This window comes from Podarcis cretensis, assembly GCF_951804945.1.
Source record: "Podarcis cretensis genome assembly, chromosome: 5".
Classification (NCBI taxonomy): domain Eukaryota; kingdom Metazoa; phylum Chordata; class Lepidosauria; order Squamata; family Lacertidae; genus Podarcis; species Podarcis cretensis.
In genome coordinates this window covers 21,496,660-21,512,974 of record NC_137174.1, presented here as the reverse complement: position 1 = coordinate 21,512,974, position 16,315 = coordinate 21,496,660, and the positions used below count along the sequence as shown (strand labels likewise).

At 42.9% G+C, this 16,315-nt stretch overlaps 1 protein-coding gene and 1 long non-coding RNA gene across 4 annotated transcripts in view; one reads left to right on the top strand and one right to left on the bottom strand.

Moving 5' to 3' along the window:
- LOC307215899 (rap1 GTPase-GDP dissociation stimulator 1-like) overlaps window positions 1-16,315 on the top strand; it is a 36,966-nt gene extending 20,651 nt beyond the window's left edge. For all 3 annotated transcript variants that reach the window (XM_079975693.1, XM_079975694.1, XM_079975695.1), the window contains 8 exons: window positions 3,426-3,569; window positions 5,697-5,828; window positions 6,598-6,732; window positions 9,910-10,035; window positions 12,601-12,740; window positions 13,459-13,585; window positions 14,265-14,393; window positions 15,567-16,315. In XM_079975693.1, coding sequence (XP_079831819.1) covers window positions 3,426-3,569; window positions 5,697-5,828; window positions 6,598-6,732; window positions 9,910-10,035; window positions 12,601-12,740; window positions 13,459-13,585; window positions 14,265-14,393; window positions 15,567-15,709 — 1,076 coding nt within the window. In that variant the 3' untranslated portion in view covers window positions 15,710-16,315. The remainder of the gene's footprint in view (window positions 1-3,425; window positions 3,570-5,696; window positions 5,829-6,597; window positions 6,733-9,909; window positions 10,036-12,600; window positions 12,741-13,458; window positions 13,586-14,264; window positions 14,394-15,566) is intronic.
- LOC307215943 lies at window positions 11,950-13,493 on the bottom strand. Its single transcript, XR_013838761.1, has 2 exons — window positions 13,217-13,493; window positions 11,950-12,217 (listed from the first exon to the last, which is right to left on the bottom strand). It is a non-coding gene; the product is annotated as an uncharacterized lncRNA (long non-coding RNA).

The following is a 16,315-nucleotide window of genomic DNA, read 5'->3' as shown; positions in this document are numbered from 1 at the left end:
TGTCTTCACCTACCTTTGCTTCACCTCCATTTGAGTAGGAGCAGGGCCAGGCGGTGCCAAAACCATGTGGGCAGAGTCAGTTTCAAATTCGTAGTTTAATTGTCACCCAGTGGAAGGAATGGCTGGGAAAGACTCATGCAATTGGTCCTGCCCACGTAGTTCCAGTATGGACCTATGCACTGCATCACAGCACTGTAGATAGATCTGAAGGATATTGCACTGTGGGAAATCCATGCTTAATAATAATTATTTATTTGTACCCTGCCCATCGGGCTGGGTTTCCCCAGCCACTCTGGGTGGCTCCCAACAGAATTAAAAGCACAATAAAACATCAAACATTAAAAACCTCCCTAAACAGGGCTGCATTCAAGTGTCTGCTAAAAATCAGATAGTTGTTTATTTCCTTGACATCTGATGGGAGAGCGTTCCACCACCACCGAGAAGGCCCTCTGCCTGGTTCCCTGCAACCTCACTTTTCACAGGGAGGGAACCACCAGAAGGCCCTTGGAGCTGGACCTCAGTGTCCTTATTGTCGTACATTTAAAGTACACCCAATGCACAGCTAAAGCACATAGCTTCCCCACAAAGGATCCTGGGGGTTGTGGCTTGTTAAGAGTGCTGGGAAGTGTAGTTCTGTGAGGAGGGAACTAAACTTCCCAGGATTCTTTGGGGGAAGTCATTTAAGTGCTTTAAAAGTGTGTTGAATGTGCTTTAAATGTATAGTATGGATCTGCCCTTATAAGTTGTTTGATGGTGGAATGACAACAGGACGCACAACAAAATTCAATATGACCATGTCTAAGCCAGGGGTAGACAACATGGTGACAATATATGGAGACAATCCTCCATATATTGTTGAGCTTCAATTCGCATTTGCCAGTGGTCAGGGATGATGGAATTCCAGCATCAGGAGAGCACCATATTGACTGCCTATGGGCTAAGTGCATGACTTCACAATGCTTATCTGGCTGCTTTATTGCACAGTGTCTACCCAATGTTATTTGACAAGAGAACACAGAGATTCAAAGTTTTTATTACACAAATCACACTTGTCTGAACAGGCCTTTGATAGCACCTACTGCTACGCAGGTGGTGCTGTGGGTTAAACCACAGAGCCTAGGACTTGCCGATCAGAAGGTCAGCGGTTCGAATCCCCGCGATGGGGTGAGCTCCCGTTGCTCGGTCCCTGCTCCTGCCAACCTAGCAGTTCGAAAGCACCTCAAAGTGCAAGTAGATAAATAGGCGGGAAGGTAAACGGTGTTTCCGTGTGCTGCTCTGGTTCGCCAGAAGCGGCTTAGTCATGCTGGCCACATGACCCGGAAGCTGTATGCTGGCTCCCTCAGCCAGTAAAGCGAGATGAGCACCGCAACCCCAGAGTCGGTCACGACTGGACCTAATGGTCAGGGTTCCCTTTACCTTTACCTTTACTGCTCTTCTAGGGTTCCCTCTCCCTTGTTTCCACACTTGCTTGGCACATGCATCTCTGGTCTTCTGAAAGTCACGTTCAAGGAATAAGCCTTCCTGGAACATGAATGCTATGGGGAATTCAGATGCACTGTTGGTGGGATCTCTTCCCTCCGTGGCTCTGGCTCTGTTACACTGGAGGACAAGCTGCTGTCACTCGAGTACAACTGACCCCAAAATAGCACTTTCTACCAAAATTCACCAGAGCACAGCATTAAACAGTGGAGTGACTGCCAAAGGGAGGGAGCAAGAGAGATGAGGTCTGGGCTTTTCCAGGAAAATGTGTTTGTACTGAGAAAGTAAAACAAAAGGCAATTTCAAGGTAAATTACTGGAGGCTTGTCCCAGAAGGAAGGGGGAGGATGAGAGATATGGAAAAGGGAAGGAGGGAGGGAGAGAAGAGGTGGGCATTGAGCCAAGAGCAACTGCATCCTGATGTTTCAGTGTTCAGAAGGCAAAGGAGGGGTGTTGAAGTGGCAGGCGCTGATAAGCTGGAGAGTCGGAGAGGGAAGAAATCAAGGGGAGTGTAATTGTATACCAGCACTTCCTTATGATCTCTGAGAACTCTTCAAAGAGAGGGGGCGCAAGAGCTTACAACATGAGGGAATCCAAATTAAGCCAAGCTTTTCTGAATAAGGGGTGCTTGACTCAAGATGGCAGCATTTTGATGCTAATTGGAAAGATGGCATAAGAGTCCTGGGCTCTCTTCAGCAAACAAGTGCTAAGCGATTTGAAGTCTTGATTGAATTAGCAGAGAATTTGGCTTTCAAGCACCCCAAGAGCTTCTAGACTAGTTTGCAAACGACTCGGATGCTCTCTTTTCCATTTCAGTAAGTGTTCCTGCGAACTGCAAATGTACTCCTTTCTTAGTAGACCTTTGTCAGCAAAGTAGAGGCAGGAGAGGCAAAATTAGTGTGGAGACAGGTTTTTAAGATGTGTTATATTGACCCTTCCAACCTACGAATCTTTTTTTGGTTGAGTAACAGACACACTACAAAAGTTATCCCAGAAGCATGGGTGCAACTTCTCCATGACTTTTTTCCTTACTACACCCGTTAAAGAATATATCTATGCTACAGAATTATATTAGTTTAATAGTCATTCCCTCTTGCCAGGGAACCCTGGGTATTGTAGTTTGGGGCAGACATCACTAGGCATCTCTGATAGAGAGCATTCAGCATCCTCACCAAACTTGAGGACATTTGATACATGTAGGTATGTCATAAGAGATCGCATGGGAAGTTCCTGTATCGGGGTCTCCTCCACATAGCATGACTTTGTTCTTCTCACACAATCTTACTTCACATTGTTATGAGTTTGTGAGTGCCAGGTCCTGCTAATCCCTGGATCCAACAAATGTTTAAAGCTAATCAAGCCAGGCCAGCTTTCTGAACCCCTGGATTTTGAAAGTGTTATAATATAAACCAGGCTAGCTTCCTCTTGAGGTGATCACCTGGGGGTGGGGGTGAGCCATTTAGGGAAAGAAAGGAAAGGAGCTCTGTGTGAGACAGCAAGTGGGGGGGGGGCTTCTGCAATTTTATGATTCTATAATTCTTCTGGCCTATGGTTAGTGAGAAGGACAAAAGCCAGAGTTTAGAGCAGAGTTTGCAGGGAAGTGACCTAGAAGTAAAGCAGCAAACTGGAAAGAGTTGGAGTGTTTGATTTCTGTTTGAATTCAAGGATGTCTTTGCGAGAAACAAAACCCTTTTGGGGTGTTAATGCTATGAACCCCTCCATTGTTCAAGTTGTATACATTTGTAAATAAACCATATGCCATAAAGACACCACAGTCTCTGCTGTGCCTCATTTCCAAAGGAAACACAAACCCTGGGTAAGCTCCTGCACCAGCATGTTATTAGGATGAGATGTAAATCATAGTGTGAGAATGAGCCCTCATTTGTCTGGGGTTAGCAACACTTGGCAAGAAGCTTTAAACATGTTTGTTTATCATGACTTCCACAGATGCCCTAAAATCTCAGTTGGTTGAAGCTGGTATTCAGGAAGCCATAGTTGAGATCCTGCAGAGGCTGCAAAACAGTTCCAAGCCAGAAGATGTGTGCAGCTTGAAGGCTGCGTCGGATCTGATTGTGTCATTGCTACTTGGAGGTAAGAATGAGCGAGCCCAGGGAGAGCGAGTCCAGATGCACAAAACAAGAACAGCTGCAGGAGGGCCATCTGCTTCAGTGCTTCCTTTTCCTTGCTACAGACACAGCTGCGGTCTGCCGTTTCCAGATTCCTGGGGGGAATTTTCCACCACAGATGGCTTTTTAAAAAACGGAAACAAAAAGGAATGATACCCTTGTAGTATGATTGTAATGCTAGTGTTTGGCCCTGCGTATATACAAGTTCGCCTCGGGCATTTAAGAGCTAGTCAGCTAGCTGTTGGCCAAAGTTTGCAGGAGGATGATTGAGTCAGCATCTCCGACATTCTGTGTGGGTGGGTGTAGAACCTGTGGCCCTCAAGATGCTGTTGGACCACAACTCCCATCAACCTCGACCATTGGCCTTGCTGGCTAGGGCTAATGGGAGTCAGAGTACAGTAATATGTTGGAAGCTGCAGGTTTCCCATCCCTCCAGGGGAGTAAGATGAAATTACTGGAGCCTTTTGTGATACCTGACATCAAGTCTATATAAGTTTGCTTTTAGCTTATCTGCAGTAGGTTAAATTTAGCTAATCTGACAAGGGTAATTTTATCAGAAGATCAAATTTATTTCAGCTTCTTATTGTTTCATCTAACTAGATAAAGAGAGGAGTCTTGGCATCTGTTTCAAATATAAACACTTGGGAATTACAGTTAATTCTTTTTATGGTTACAAAATTGTAGTAATTACTACAGACAGAAAGCAATCTGTGTAAAATAAGCATCCAATTAATTATCCAATTGTTCATTTAATATTTACTGGTGGGGATAGTGAGGACAACAAGTCACTTACGTTAATGAATTAGGCAGGTTGGGGTTGTTCTTGTTTTTATTAATGTTGATTTTTGGTCACTTCCATTGACTCGGGAGTGAGCTGTGTCTTACCTTCAGCATATGGAGGAAGTTGAAACCAATTCTGGCTTCTCCACAGTCCACTGTAGTTGTTGTTTTCCCACCACATGTTATATTTAGTTTTATTTCTACAAAATGCCTTGAGTGAAAAGAGAAGAAAACAACTGTGAGCCCAGTCCCTTTTGCCATCTGGAGGCAAGCTGGAGATTTGGCATTCTTAGCATTATTGGCCTGCATTTTCTTCAGCCCTTGTGCTGCTTTGCAAAACGCATATTCCACAGGAACTTGGGATCAACCTTCTTCAGAGATTCATCTCTCTCTGTTCTGGGTTTCTTAATGCCATTTCTGTGCCACTTGCAAGACTGGTTGTATGTGGTGTCTTGGGCATGGCTTAAACCTGAACCTCCACCACAGCTCAGACCAAAACTGGAAGAGCCACAGTCCACTGTTGTAACATGCGCAACATCGTGTTAGTAGTCCACCTGGAGAACTTATGGACTATCCTTGCTGCAGCAACTAGTGCTAACAAACACATTTCTATGTGATGAAGGAAAATGTCAGATATCATGCTGAATATTTTGGTGGTAGCATGAAGATACCTCCTCTCACATAAGGGGTGGTGGACCTGTTTTTCTCTTGAGGCCTGCTTTTTCTTGAGAATAATCTCTCAGGGGTTGGGTGGTAGCGGTATCTGGGCCTAGCAGTGAGCATGACCAGAGACCAAAATGGGCAGTCCACCACTTCTTTTTTCCTCCCTCCTCTTCCTCTTCCCCCAGTGGTCTGTCAAAGAAAGGACAGTGAAGGGATCACTTGCAAAGGGTTTTCCTTCTCCTCCTTCCATCTGTTTTGTTTCTCCTCATTTCTCAGCTCCCATTCTCTCCCTCTGGGCTCCCCACCACACATAAAATTAGGGCAACCGCCACCTGCAGCTCTTAGGTGTCAACTTTCCTGCTATGTTGAGAAGCACTGTATTTCAATTTAAATCATGTTTATCATTATTTGAATCCATACATAGAAAACAACGTATGCAAATATTTGTTCTCTTTTTATTATTATGCATTTCCTTGTTTGTGGTGATGTGTTAGCCGCCACCCTAACATCACCTGACCTCCAGTAACTATTCACAAGAGACATCAGCTACCAGGCTATACAGAAAAGCCCATAGAGAGGTGCTTCTCTTCACAGCAGTAAACAAAGCTATAATAATCCAATCAGTAACTCTCTGCTTGTTGTACTACAGATGAATCCATGCAGCAGCTGTTTGCAGAAGGGAATGGTGTTATCTACCAGAGTGTTGGAACATGGCTTGCTTCCAAGCACACCCAGTTACAGCTGACGGGGGCTCTGGCCATTGCTAACTTTGCCAGGAATGGTAAACATACCTATATACTTTATTTACTGAACGCATTTTATCCTGCTGCTCAGCCCAAAAAAGTTCCCAGGATGCTTTTCTTAAGATCAATAAAAGCAATAATTCATTCGGCGATATCCACTTGTGGCAGCCTGCTCGCACAACATTCTGCTAGCAGAAGCTTCTGTTTTTAGCATAGCGCAACAGACAAATCCATTGGGTGTTTTGTGCTTGCAAATGACAGCATGCAACTTCTTTTATTATTATATGCTGTCGACCACTTCTGCAACCACATCAGCTCTCCAGCTTCTTGCATGAACATTACTGAATTAAAAATCTATTGGTCAAAATGCAGGTTTAACACACACACACACACAGAGAGAGAGAGAGAGAGAGAGAGAGAGAGATCAATAATAATGATAAGATCTTCCCCTTTGCTGTTGAAATTTTGCCACAAATCATGCTTTTGGCAAAAGTTCCAGGTACTGCTGGAAGGTTTAAAAAGGAGAAAGGGTTACCAGAACTGATCCACAGCTTTACTGTTGTCCTATATGAAGTATTGTCATTAAAATCTTATTTTGATGTTTTTGTTTTTATTATGTGTTTTGTGTTTATATATAGGGTGTGTGTGTGTGTGTGTGTGTGTGTGTGTGTGTGTGGTAATTTCATGTTGTGAACTGCCTTAAGATCCACTGGAATAGGGTGGTATACAAACTTAATAATAAGAAGAAGAATTACCGGTAAGTCAGAAGTTTATATTATCGGCTTTCTTCCCCTCTGCTTCTTCAAGACAGCAACTGTGTGCGGATGGTGCAGCTGGGAATCGTACATCAACTTCTGGACCTTTTGGAGCAACATGTGGAAAGTGGAGATGTCTCTGTTCAACATGCTGCCCTGAGTGCTCTCCGAAACCTTGCTATACCAGGTACCACAAAAAGCCTCACCGCAAATTATCTAACTGAACAACTACAAAATTAAAATTAAAGTCATGCCATAGGGCAGAAGTGGAAGAGAGAAGTGGTATGTGTGAGAGTGGGACTCTCTATTTCCTGGACCCTGTCCCTTGTAAAACTCTGTCCATCTGTTATCTTTGGTGAGAGATGTTGAGAATGCCTTGAAAAGAGTTTTCTCTGTAAACATACGTGCACTGGAGTTCTTCAGATTCAGCCACCCACCACCACCTCATTGGCATGTAGATGATAAATCTCAGGAGTTGGTAGGGTGGCATATTGACATCAGCACACATACTGTACGTGTAAATGCACATCAATGGACACAAATGCAAATACAATACTTTCTTTCCATTGAGAACTCATAATCTGCAAAGGAGGAAGACTCCTAGCCCCATAGTCTATCACATACTTTGGATGCAGAAAGTCCTCAATAAAAATATGGACATCTCCAGATAAAAGAATCAGGTATCAGGTGGTGATGGGGGAAAAATGTTTGCCTGGAACCCTAAAGAAACATAGCCAACTGAGAATAGACAATACCAGGTTAGATGGATGAACGGGCAGCTTCCTGTGTTTCTTTAGCTTAGATAGGGTGCATGAATCGCAGCTATTCTGTAATATATACAATGAGAACCTGAGAATCCTTTACTTTTCAATGGGATGTGATTCATGTAATGAAGGCAAACTGGGCAGAGAAGAACCCTCAACAATGTTCAATAGCAGCAAAAGGAGCAAAGGTGGTGATCGCTAGAATATATACAAATGTCCCCTTTTATCTTTAAAATGTTGGAGGGTGTGATATTTTGCTCAAGAAAATATTGGACTAAAAATAGGCTTTTTGTGGTGACAAACTTATTTGGCACAGTGCCCATCCATTTTTCTTTAGTTACATTTGGTTTTCATCACTGTCTGGAGGTGGAGGTGGTCACTTCTAAACAACCTGTTTATTGAGCACTCATCCTGAGTTTGCACAGAGTTTCTATGCTCTCCATTGTTCGTTAAGCATTAATTCCATATTTTTTTTGTACAGAGGTTATACAGCTTCCCATCAATCGTTACCCCACAACTTTTAGTCCATTTCCCCACCAGTTTCCTTACTGCAACATCCTTTTATTTAAAAAATGGTTTGTTGCAGCAGAGAGCTTTTATCCACTTTAGTTGTGCAAACCCAAATTTGCTAGTATGCAATTGAATCCCTCCCACAAAATAGTGACAGCTGAGAAGAAAACCCCAACGTACCAGAAGCGGTTTGCTTTGATGAGAAAAACATGTAAGAAAAAGCAACCCTTTTTCCACCCAGTTGGTTTCAACCCCATCCTTCCTTGAAATCATAGAATTGTAGAGTTGGAAGGGACCATCAGGGTCATCAAGTCCAACCCCTTGCAATGCAGGAATCCGTTGCCTAATGTGGGGCTTGAACCCTAGAGATTAAGCATCTGAGCCATTCCAGTACCAAAGCAGTCTCTGTTAATACAACACACATCATCTGGGTCTTTCGCTGAAACTGTATTCTCTGTTGATTTGCTAAAATATCAGTATTATTATTTTTTAAAAAAGAAATACACAAAAACACAGCCACAGATGAAAAAGTCAAGTTGAACATGAAATGAAATCAATTAGAAACAGTATTTTTAAAAATGTATGGGCAGGCGCAAGGGGCCTCATTAATTGATTAAACCCTCAGAGTCCTGCCCAGGGAGCTCTCTTTGAAAATCATTCCACACTCGAGGGCCTACAGTCTGAACTTTCTGCTAGTGAAGCCCAAGGAAATTACAAACAAGTTAATTAGCCGTCAGATTCCCAGCACTCTAAAGTTGCCAGCAAGGGATGCCTGCCTGCTGCACTTGCCCTAGGCTAGGAAGAAAGAAAGCACGCAGACTGTCCGGAAATTGCTTGGTAGGTTGGATACTTCTCTTCCCAGGGAGGTTTGCTCTTAATGATTACCCGGAATTGCTTCACTCGAGGAGCCTGGTGTGGGGAGTTGGGGGGCAGAAAAACATGTTCAAAAATGGAGGGATATGTAAATATCCTATCAGGTGAAGTGTATTTTGATCTTGAAGGAAAGAGTATGACCACTGGGATATTTCCCAATCTATCTTTCTCAGTAGTCTTTAGGTACAAGTTGTCAAACCACCTATAGGTTCTGTATCATTAAGAGTGGAAGTTAAACTTTTGACTAGACATCATTGTCTCCATATCTGCAGTGGCAGCTGGCAACTTTTTGAAACCCTTCCCTAAACACATCAACATGCGCATGGCACTCTTGCACAGGTGTTGGGAAACACATGCAAACCAAAATAATGAATGCAAAGGTTTAAAATACTGGATTTGTTTGTTTTTTGCTTCAGGTTGCATGGAGAGCATTTGTTGTAGGTTCTTTTATTATTATTCAAAGTCACTTAATCTATCCAAAACCAAAAACAAGTTTCCTCCTAAAATGGAAATATGTATCAGCAGATATATCTGATTTTCCAAAAGAGACAAATGGCTGCTGGGTGGAGGGTTTTCATCAGGAAAATGACATTGGAAAAACAGTCAACCTCCCTTCCTTCTGGGTCATGGTCTTGATCTGAATTGGGCCCACCTGAAACTGTAATTTGTGGCGCATGCCACAGGTCTGTCATTTGGAGCTTTATTCAGAGAATTAATCAGTTTAATTGTAATTACTTGTATTTTTCTGTCCTTGCCCCCTCTTGATTAGGGAGGTCTCTGGACTTGTCCATAATGGCAGAGCTGTCACTGCAGCTCCTCTAAAATGCTGGATTCATGCTGGATTTGTTCATTTGGTATTAGAATACTGAATTCCTATTCCCCTTTAATTTGGGCTAATAAAAAGTCAGTGTGTGGATCAAATGAAACACAATGGGTTGCTGAACAACTGTTTAGAATGTTTTCTGTTAAATGAAGTCCATACTACCTTGTTGATACAAATATTTTAAAATATTGGTGTTAATGAAATCTAGATCTAAATAGGATGTTTTAGCGGGCAATCCAAAACATTTTGTTCAAAGAGCTGCTGTACACCTTGATTTTTGCCATGCACTGACTATACATTCTGTGGCCTTTAGTAGCTTAGCGGCAACTTGTCATTCAGATATTGAGATCCAGATCACCAATTGTAATTCTGATCATTTTGACCTATTTCCCAGTGGCTAACAAAGTTCAGATGTTGGACGAAGGGGTTGGCCAACGTATCCAGATGCTTTTGAGGTCGGAGATGCCTCCTGTTCAGTTTAAGCTTCTTGGGACACTACGAATGTTGATGGATGGTCAAGGTAGGAGAATATCAAGGGCTTTCAAGCTAGTCCCCCTTTAGGACTGCATAGCAAACAAGGGAACCATTGTTATGCAATAATCAGGAAAGTGTTCTTATCGGTGTGGTTAGATCGAGTTCAGAGCATCAGACCAATGACAGAAGGGCCTTTTTTAATGCAGATTTAAAAATAGTCAATGGATGTGATATCTGTCAAGGTACTAAGCCTGTATGATACACATCCAATTCAGTGCAAAGGAGAGTGCAGTTTGAGGGCTATATTCCAAGGACCAGTGTTTGGAAGTAGGCTGCAAGGGGGTGGCTCCATAAAGGCTCACATCTACATGTTAGTTTCCGCTTGCCACTGTGCAGTGCTTTGGAGTCACAAGACTCTGTTTTGCATTCCACACATTCCATACTGTTGGAAGTCTCACGAGAGATGGGAGACGGATGTGACGTTATTGGTTTCCTGTTCCTTTGTTTGTTTCACTTGCTCTCTGCCTTTCACAGAGAGAGGATGTGTTTTCTGTCTGCGTAGCTTAGTAATAAAACTCATAGCGATGCAGCCATAAACCTCATCACTTACCTGTGTGCTTTGATTCTCTGCTGAATGGGAATGTGCCTGGAGCCTCATCAAAGGCTCAGGTCGTTAATCACGTCGGAGGACGATTCCGGAAGATGAGCTTTTTCAGCTCGGTCGTAACGCAGATTATGACACTACATTGTGTCTGTGTGTTCCATTATGAGCAGGCCATTTTGCTTAAGCAGATGCCCTCCTACACCTCACATAGAACCCAAGAGCCTATGTTCTCCCCGGATCCCACAAATAGCCCACTCACAGCTGTTGCTTAACTCCCATGAACCTCCTTCAACCTCCATCAAAATTGTGGCCAAGGACAAGCAAGAATGCTGGGTTAAGGAAGTGCTTTGAAGACATCCAGAACAACCAACAGTGGTAGTATTTGGCTCTTGTCCAGGCAGAGGTTCACCCTGACCCAGAAGTATTGGTGTGCTCAGGCCAGGCAGAACCAATGGGATTCCTGAAAGGATAGTGCTATTCCGGAAACGGAAAGGATAGACAAACCAATGCAGAAATCTTTTGCGCAACATGGTCTCATGCTCTGCTGTCCCATTACAACACAATCTGAGCCTATGAAGGAGGGGTTCCCAGCATTAACACCCCAAAAGGGTCTTGTTTCTTCCTTGGATTCAAACTGAACTCAAACATTGCTCTGACTCTCTGGCTTGCTGCTTTACTTCCAGGTCACATCACTGCCAAACTTTGCTCTCTGGCTTTCTGTTGAGGGAGGGCCCCCACCCATTTGCTGTCTTCACTGAGCCCCTTAATCCCCCATAACCTCACCAGGAAGCTATCTTGGCTATTAGAATTAGAAGGCTTGATTACCTTTTAACACTTGCTGGCTCCTGGGATGAGAGAATTTTGGCACACTGATCCTCAAGCTCATATGTTACTGTACCTAGCAAATACAAGAAAACCCCAACTTCCTGCTAAGATGTACCCTTCCATGGCAGTGAGCTCAGAAGCCTCCCACCTTAATTGCCGTCTGTTCTATTTACCCATGAGCCAACATTGACCTTAATTAACTCAGCACAATACACTACCATGAACATGTGTCTTCTAACCAGTCCCTGCTAAATTAGTTGATTGCATTATCTAGTGTAAATTCATTACCGTGACAATCACTGGGTGTGTTGACGCCTGCAGAATTTAGAACGGCAGGTTCCCATTTTTAATTATAGATATCTGAGCCCTCGGTGTTAATCGTTTTTCAGCAGCACCAACACAGAAAAGGGGTTGTTTACCAACAGCAGTTCTCATATTCGCACCTCTCCACAACTGAGCCACCCATTACATGTGCACATGAAATTTCTTTTGAGACAATTGTTACCGTATATTTCCTAAAACTAGTGCCAATTTACGCATGCAGATTTATTAGGTTAGGGGGATGTGAATGGGCTGTCAGATACAATTCCACAGACAGAAGTTGCATTTTGTCTCACACAGAATACTTTATCCAATAGAGTATTATTGTTCCTGCATTCAGCTGAGTCTTCAGGGTTTGGGTCACGTGTGTACGTTTATCCCTTAATGACTGCAATGTCAAACAATTTATTTTCATTTGTGAATATCACAGTCCAGAGATGGATCTTTGTCAAACTCCAGCACCTCTCCAACACAATACCTTGAGAAAGACAAGAGACAATTCAAGTGATCAAATTAACCTCTGTTGTATGATTGGCTTGTTAGAGTCCTAACAAAAAAGCCACATCTTCCTTTCCTGAATGCACATTTCCCCCCATTAAAAAATGTTTTATTTGAGATTATATGCAAATTCTGCCTGTTGTGCTTGAACTGTGATGGCCCACCCACAAACTCAAAACCATCACATTTGAAGATGCTGGCACCAAGTGGTAAATATGTATAACTCAGAAACAAATAAAGGCTTTATTCACCCAGGCGTACTCCACCTGCAGTTGACAATTAAAGTAAAAGAGACAGAGGGGAGAATTGCCGGCTGCTTCACTGTAGACTTCGCACAATATTGCTCCAATCTTTGTCTTTCAGCTGATGCAGCAGAGGAACTGGGCCAGGATCCGGTGCTGCTCAACAGACTAGTGCAATGGTGTGATTCAAACGACCACGCTGGAGTCTGCGGAGAAGCAAACCGACTGCTTGCATCACTTTTGCGTCACAGTTGTTCTCAGGTACGAAAGGCATTGGGTTTGATCCATTTTCAAGTCTCAACAATTTGTGTTTTGTATTCCACTTTGAAAGTGAGAATTGCAGCACAGGTTCTATGCTGCTTTTGATGAAACAGGTTCTGGGAGCATGTTTGCACAACATATTCTCAACAACTGGCAGTGCCCTCAGAAACTCATCTGGACTAACTGCTTTTGACACTCCCCCCCCCTATTTTATAAGAGGACAAATTCAAAAAATTGCTTTGCAGAGTTAACTACCATAGAGTTATCAAAATTTTCAAAAGTAGGGGGTACATAGCTTGGCTTTTGAAAAATAGGCGGTCCTCAGTAATTAGCTAATTGGGAACCACTGTCCAATGCTATTTTCACGCCCGCTGTTCTCAGGCAATGAAATAAATTTATATATTGTACACAAGAATCACAGCAGTTGTTAAGAAGAAATCAGAACAGTGCTCTCCAGTCGTGGCAAATGAACTAACATGATGTTCAGTTGAATATAGCTACTTCAGAAGAGACTTTCATCTCCAAACATTTGGTGGGGAGGGGCAACTGAGCTTCTTTCATGTACAAAGACAAAATTCTCATCAATTTGCGAGCTGCCATGGAGTCTATTATTCAAGTGTTATCCATAACCACTTCTGTTCCTAATTACCCCCCCTCCCCCAAAACAAAATCCTGGATCACCACAGACTTCAGCAATCTCTTGTTGTTTTGTAAGCAGGAAGTTGTCAAAGCCATTCAAGAGGCCCAGGCAATGAAGCACCTGGTTTCTATGGCAACCAGTGAACATGCTATAATGCAGAATGAAGCACTGATTGCCTTGGCGATAGCTTCTGCGGTCAATTTAGGTATTCAAGCATTTATTTCCTAGATGTTGTTCTTTAAGTGGGCATTCATTCAAAAAAAATGGGCCATTCAAGAGAGCCTGATTCACTTACCCAGGCTTTAATAGATAAAGCTGTTGGATACTTTATCCACTTCCTTTTGACACTTCTCGGAGGAGCTGATGCCGCCCAGAATTTCTGGGTGGAAATCCGAGCAAGCAGAGGATACTAGGAAGCTGATCTGGCAAGCAAGGCCAAAGAGCAGAGAAAGGCTGAGCAAGATTCAAGTTAGTGAGGTGAGCTACTTACTGTGGCCTGAGCTGTTTACAGCTTCATTGTCAAGGTGTAATGGGAGGAAGAGGAAATTTATATGACGACAGAGAAACACAGAAATGAATCCTATAGAACAGGGGGCTGGTCCCTGTGGAGCTCAAGTGATTCTTGATTTCCCAGGGCTCGAAGAACAAAGCTCCAACAAGCATTAGTCATAAACACCTATGGATGTCTCTGATGTGAAAACTTTGAAAAGGAGCAGTCTGTTTTAACAAATACAGGAAATTCAAGACTAGCCTATTTGTATATTAGGGTTTTTTTTGGGGGGGGGGAATCATGTCTACAGGCAGCTAGGGATCTTTATTTGTAGAAATTGTTTGAGGGGGAAAATAATTTCAATTATTAACTTAAACATTTATCTCCTTTGCAGAAATCATCAAAGACACATTTAAAGAGGCCAAGCTTGTTCAGAACATACATAAACTTCTCCAAGATGAAAGCACAGGCCCAGAGGTGAAATATAATTCAATAGGTCTGTTGTGTAGCCTGCTGAATTCAGGTAATTTCAGCCCAATAAGTATGAATCAGAATTTGTCACTGCATGACGCGAGAGCATTTTATACTGGGAAATTTGCAGCCACAGCACAGCATGGATGTGTGGGGTAACAATCATCTCTCTGCCCCAAGTTGGTTTTCAATATGCTCAAAATCCACACAAAGTAAATTAAGATCGTAAAATGTGTAACGATTCAGCTAAATATGGCTTCCGGTCCCGCCTGCCTTAATGGACGCAGCCCCCATGGCAGCGGGGAATCATTGGCAAACAAAGATGACAGAGGGTAAATCATCCTTGCAAATTCCCCCCAGGGACAGGGGCAATGGGCTTCACTCGCAGTTCGTCTTGGTACCTGGCTCTTGCTCCAGCATCGCATGTGGGAGGCAGGGAGGCGTGAGTGCAACAGCACTTCCCCTGCCAAAAACCCTCCTACGTCACCATTACGAAGCAGAGGTTCTCCGTTTAATTGCATCTTTAATTGGCTTTGGTGGGAAAGGGTTGCAACAACATACTTCAGAATATACCAGCTACACGGATCAGTTTTGAATTGAGATAAGATTTTCTTCGGTGTGAGAGTCGGTTGGGGAGAGAGAAGCCCAGGGTTTGTTTATAATTCGGCAACCCTTTCCGGAATATAAGATAAAAAGATACTTACAAGTGGGGAAAGGACGTTGGAGTAAGATTGATATTAACAAGCAAAAATGGAAACTGCGTGTGATCTGAAATGAAGAAGGGGGGGGGGCAGCTAAAGTAGGACTATGTTGGAAAGACAGATTAATTCCCCTCACCTCCGTTTAAAAATAACAGACAACTGAGACAAAGTCTTAGTTGAGGGAATGCTTTACACTAGCCATGCAATAATGTAGGTATGCCTGAAACTCCCTCCCAAAATAAAGGAAAAACAAAGAACTGGCAAAAATTTGCTGTTCCCCACTAGAAGCAGTTACCTGCATTCTCTCAAAATATTACTTTAAATATTGCTTCACCCCACACAAAGAAACACCGGGGGGGGGGGGACTGAGCCACTGTCAGGATTGCATCCAGTGCATTAGAGTCGCTGTTGTTTCATAATCGAGGAAGCCAAATTGCAAGGTGAAGCTATTATATACTACACTGCTTGCTTGCTCAGCCTTTACTTTTGCAAGCTATTCCGCTAAAATGTTTGATCTCCTTCAGGTGACCTTCGGAAAGAGGCTGAAGAGGACAAGATGAAAGAAACCCTTGAGAAGCTCTGTGGCCACATCAATGGTAATGTAGCCAAACAGGCGCTAATGGCTGTTCAGATACTGAATGAGGAGCACCGCCTCTTTGAACCATAAATGAGGATATCTACTTAGTGCACAAAACGAGCTACTGCGGTTTAAGTACTGCCTTGGCTAACAAGCAGTACATCAGGTTTGATCTGTTGTGTCCAAGCATCCAAGCAAAATATTGCTAGAGCTGGTGTTGTTTTTTTTAAAAATATATTGAAGGGCTTTGGGTGATGGGGTTTTTCGAATAGGATGTTAAGGCAAATGATATTCACACAAGCCTCTTTCCAAGTCCACAACATCATCACCCCAAAACACTAAATCCTGATTAAATGCTATTCTCCCTTGCATTAGAGCAGAAATGACTCCATTAAACTCACTTGTTTAACTGTGGAATGGTTATCACAGATTGCCCTCTCATCATGTGCGAATACAATATCCATCCATCATGGGGGAAGCACATGTACAGACCCCTGGCAAAAACTACAGAACTTCAGAATATATTAATGGAGGAATTGCATCTTTGAGCATTTGGAAGTTTGGTTCCTGCCTACTCTTTTCCCAGACATGCTAATTTGTAACATATAAGCCATTCTGGTTTTGTGCGTGTTTAGGAAGCAAACATGCAAACCTTGCCTTCATCAGTAAAATAAAGCCGAAAAATATGAAAACAAA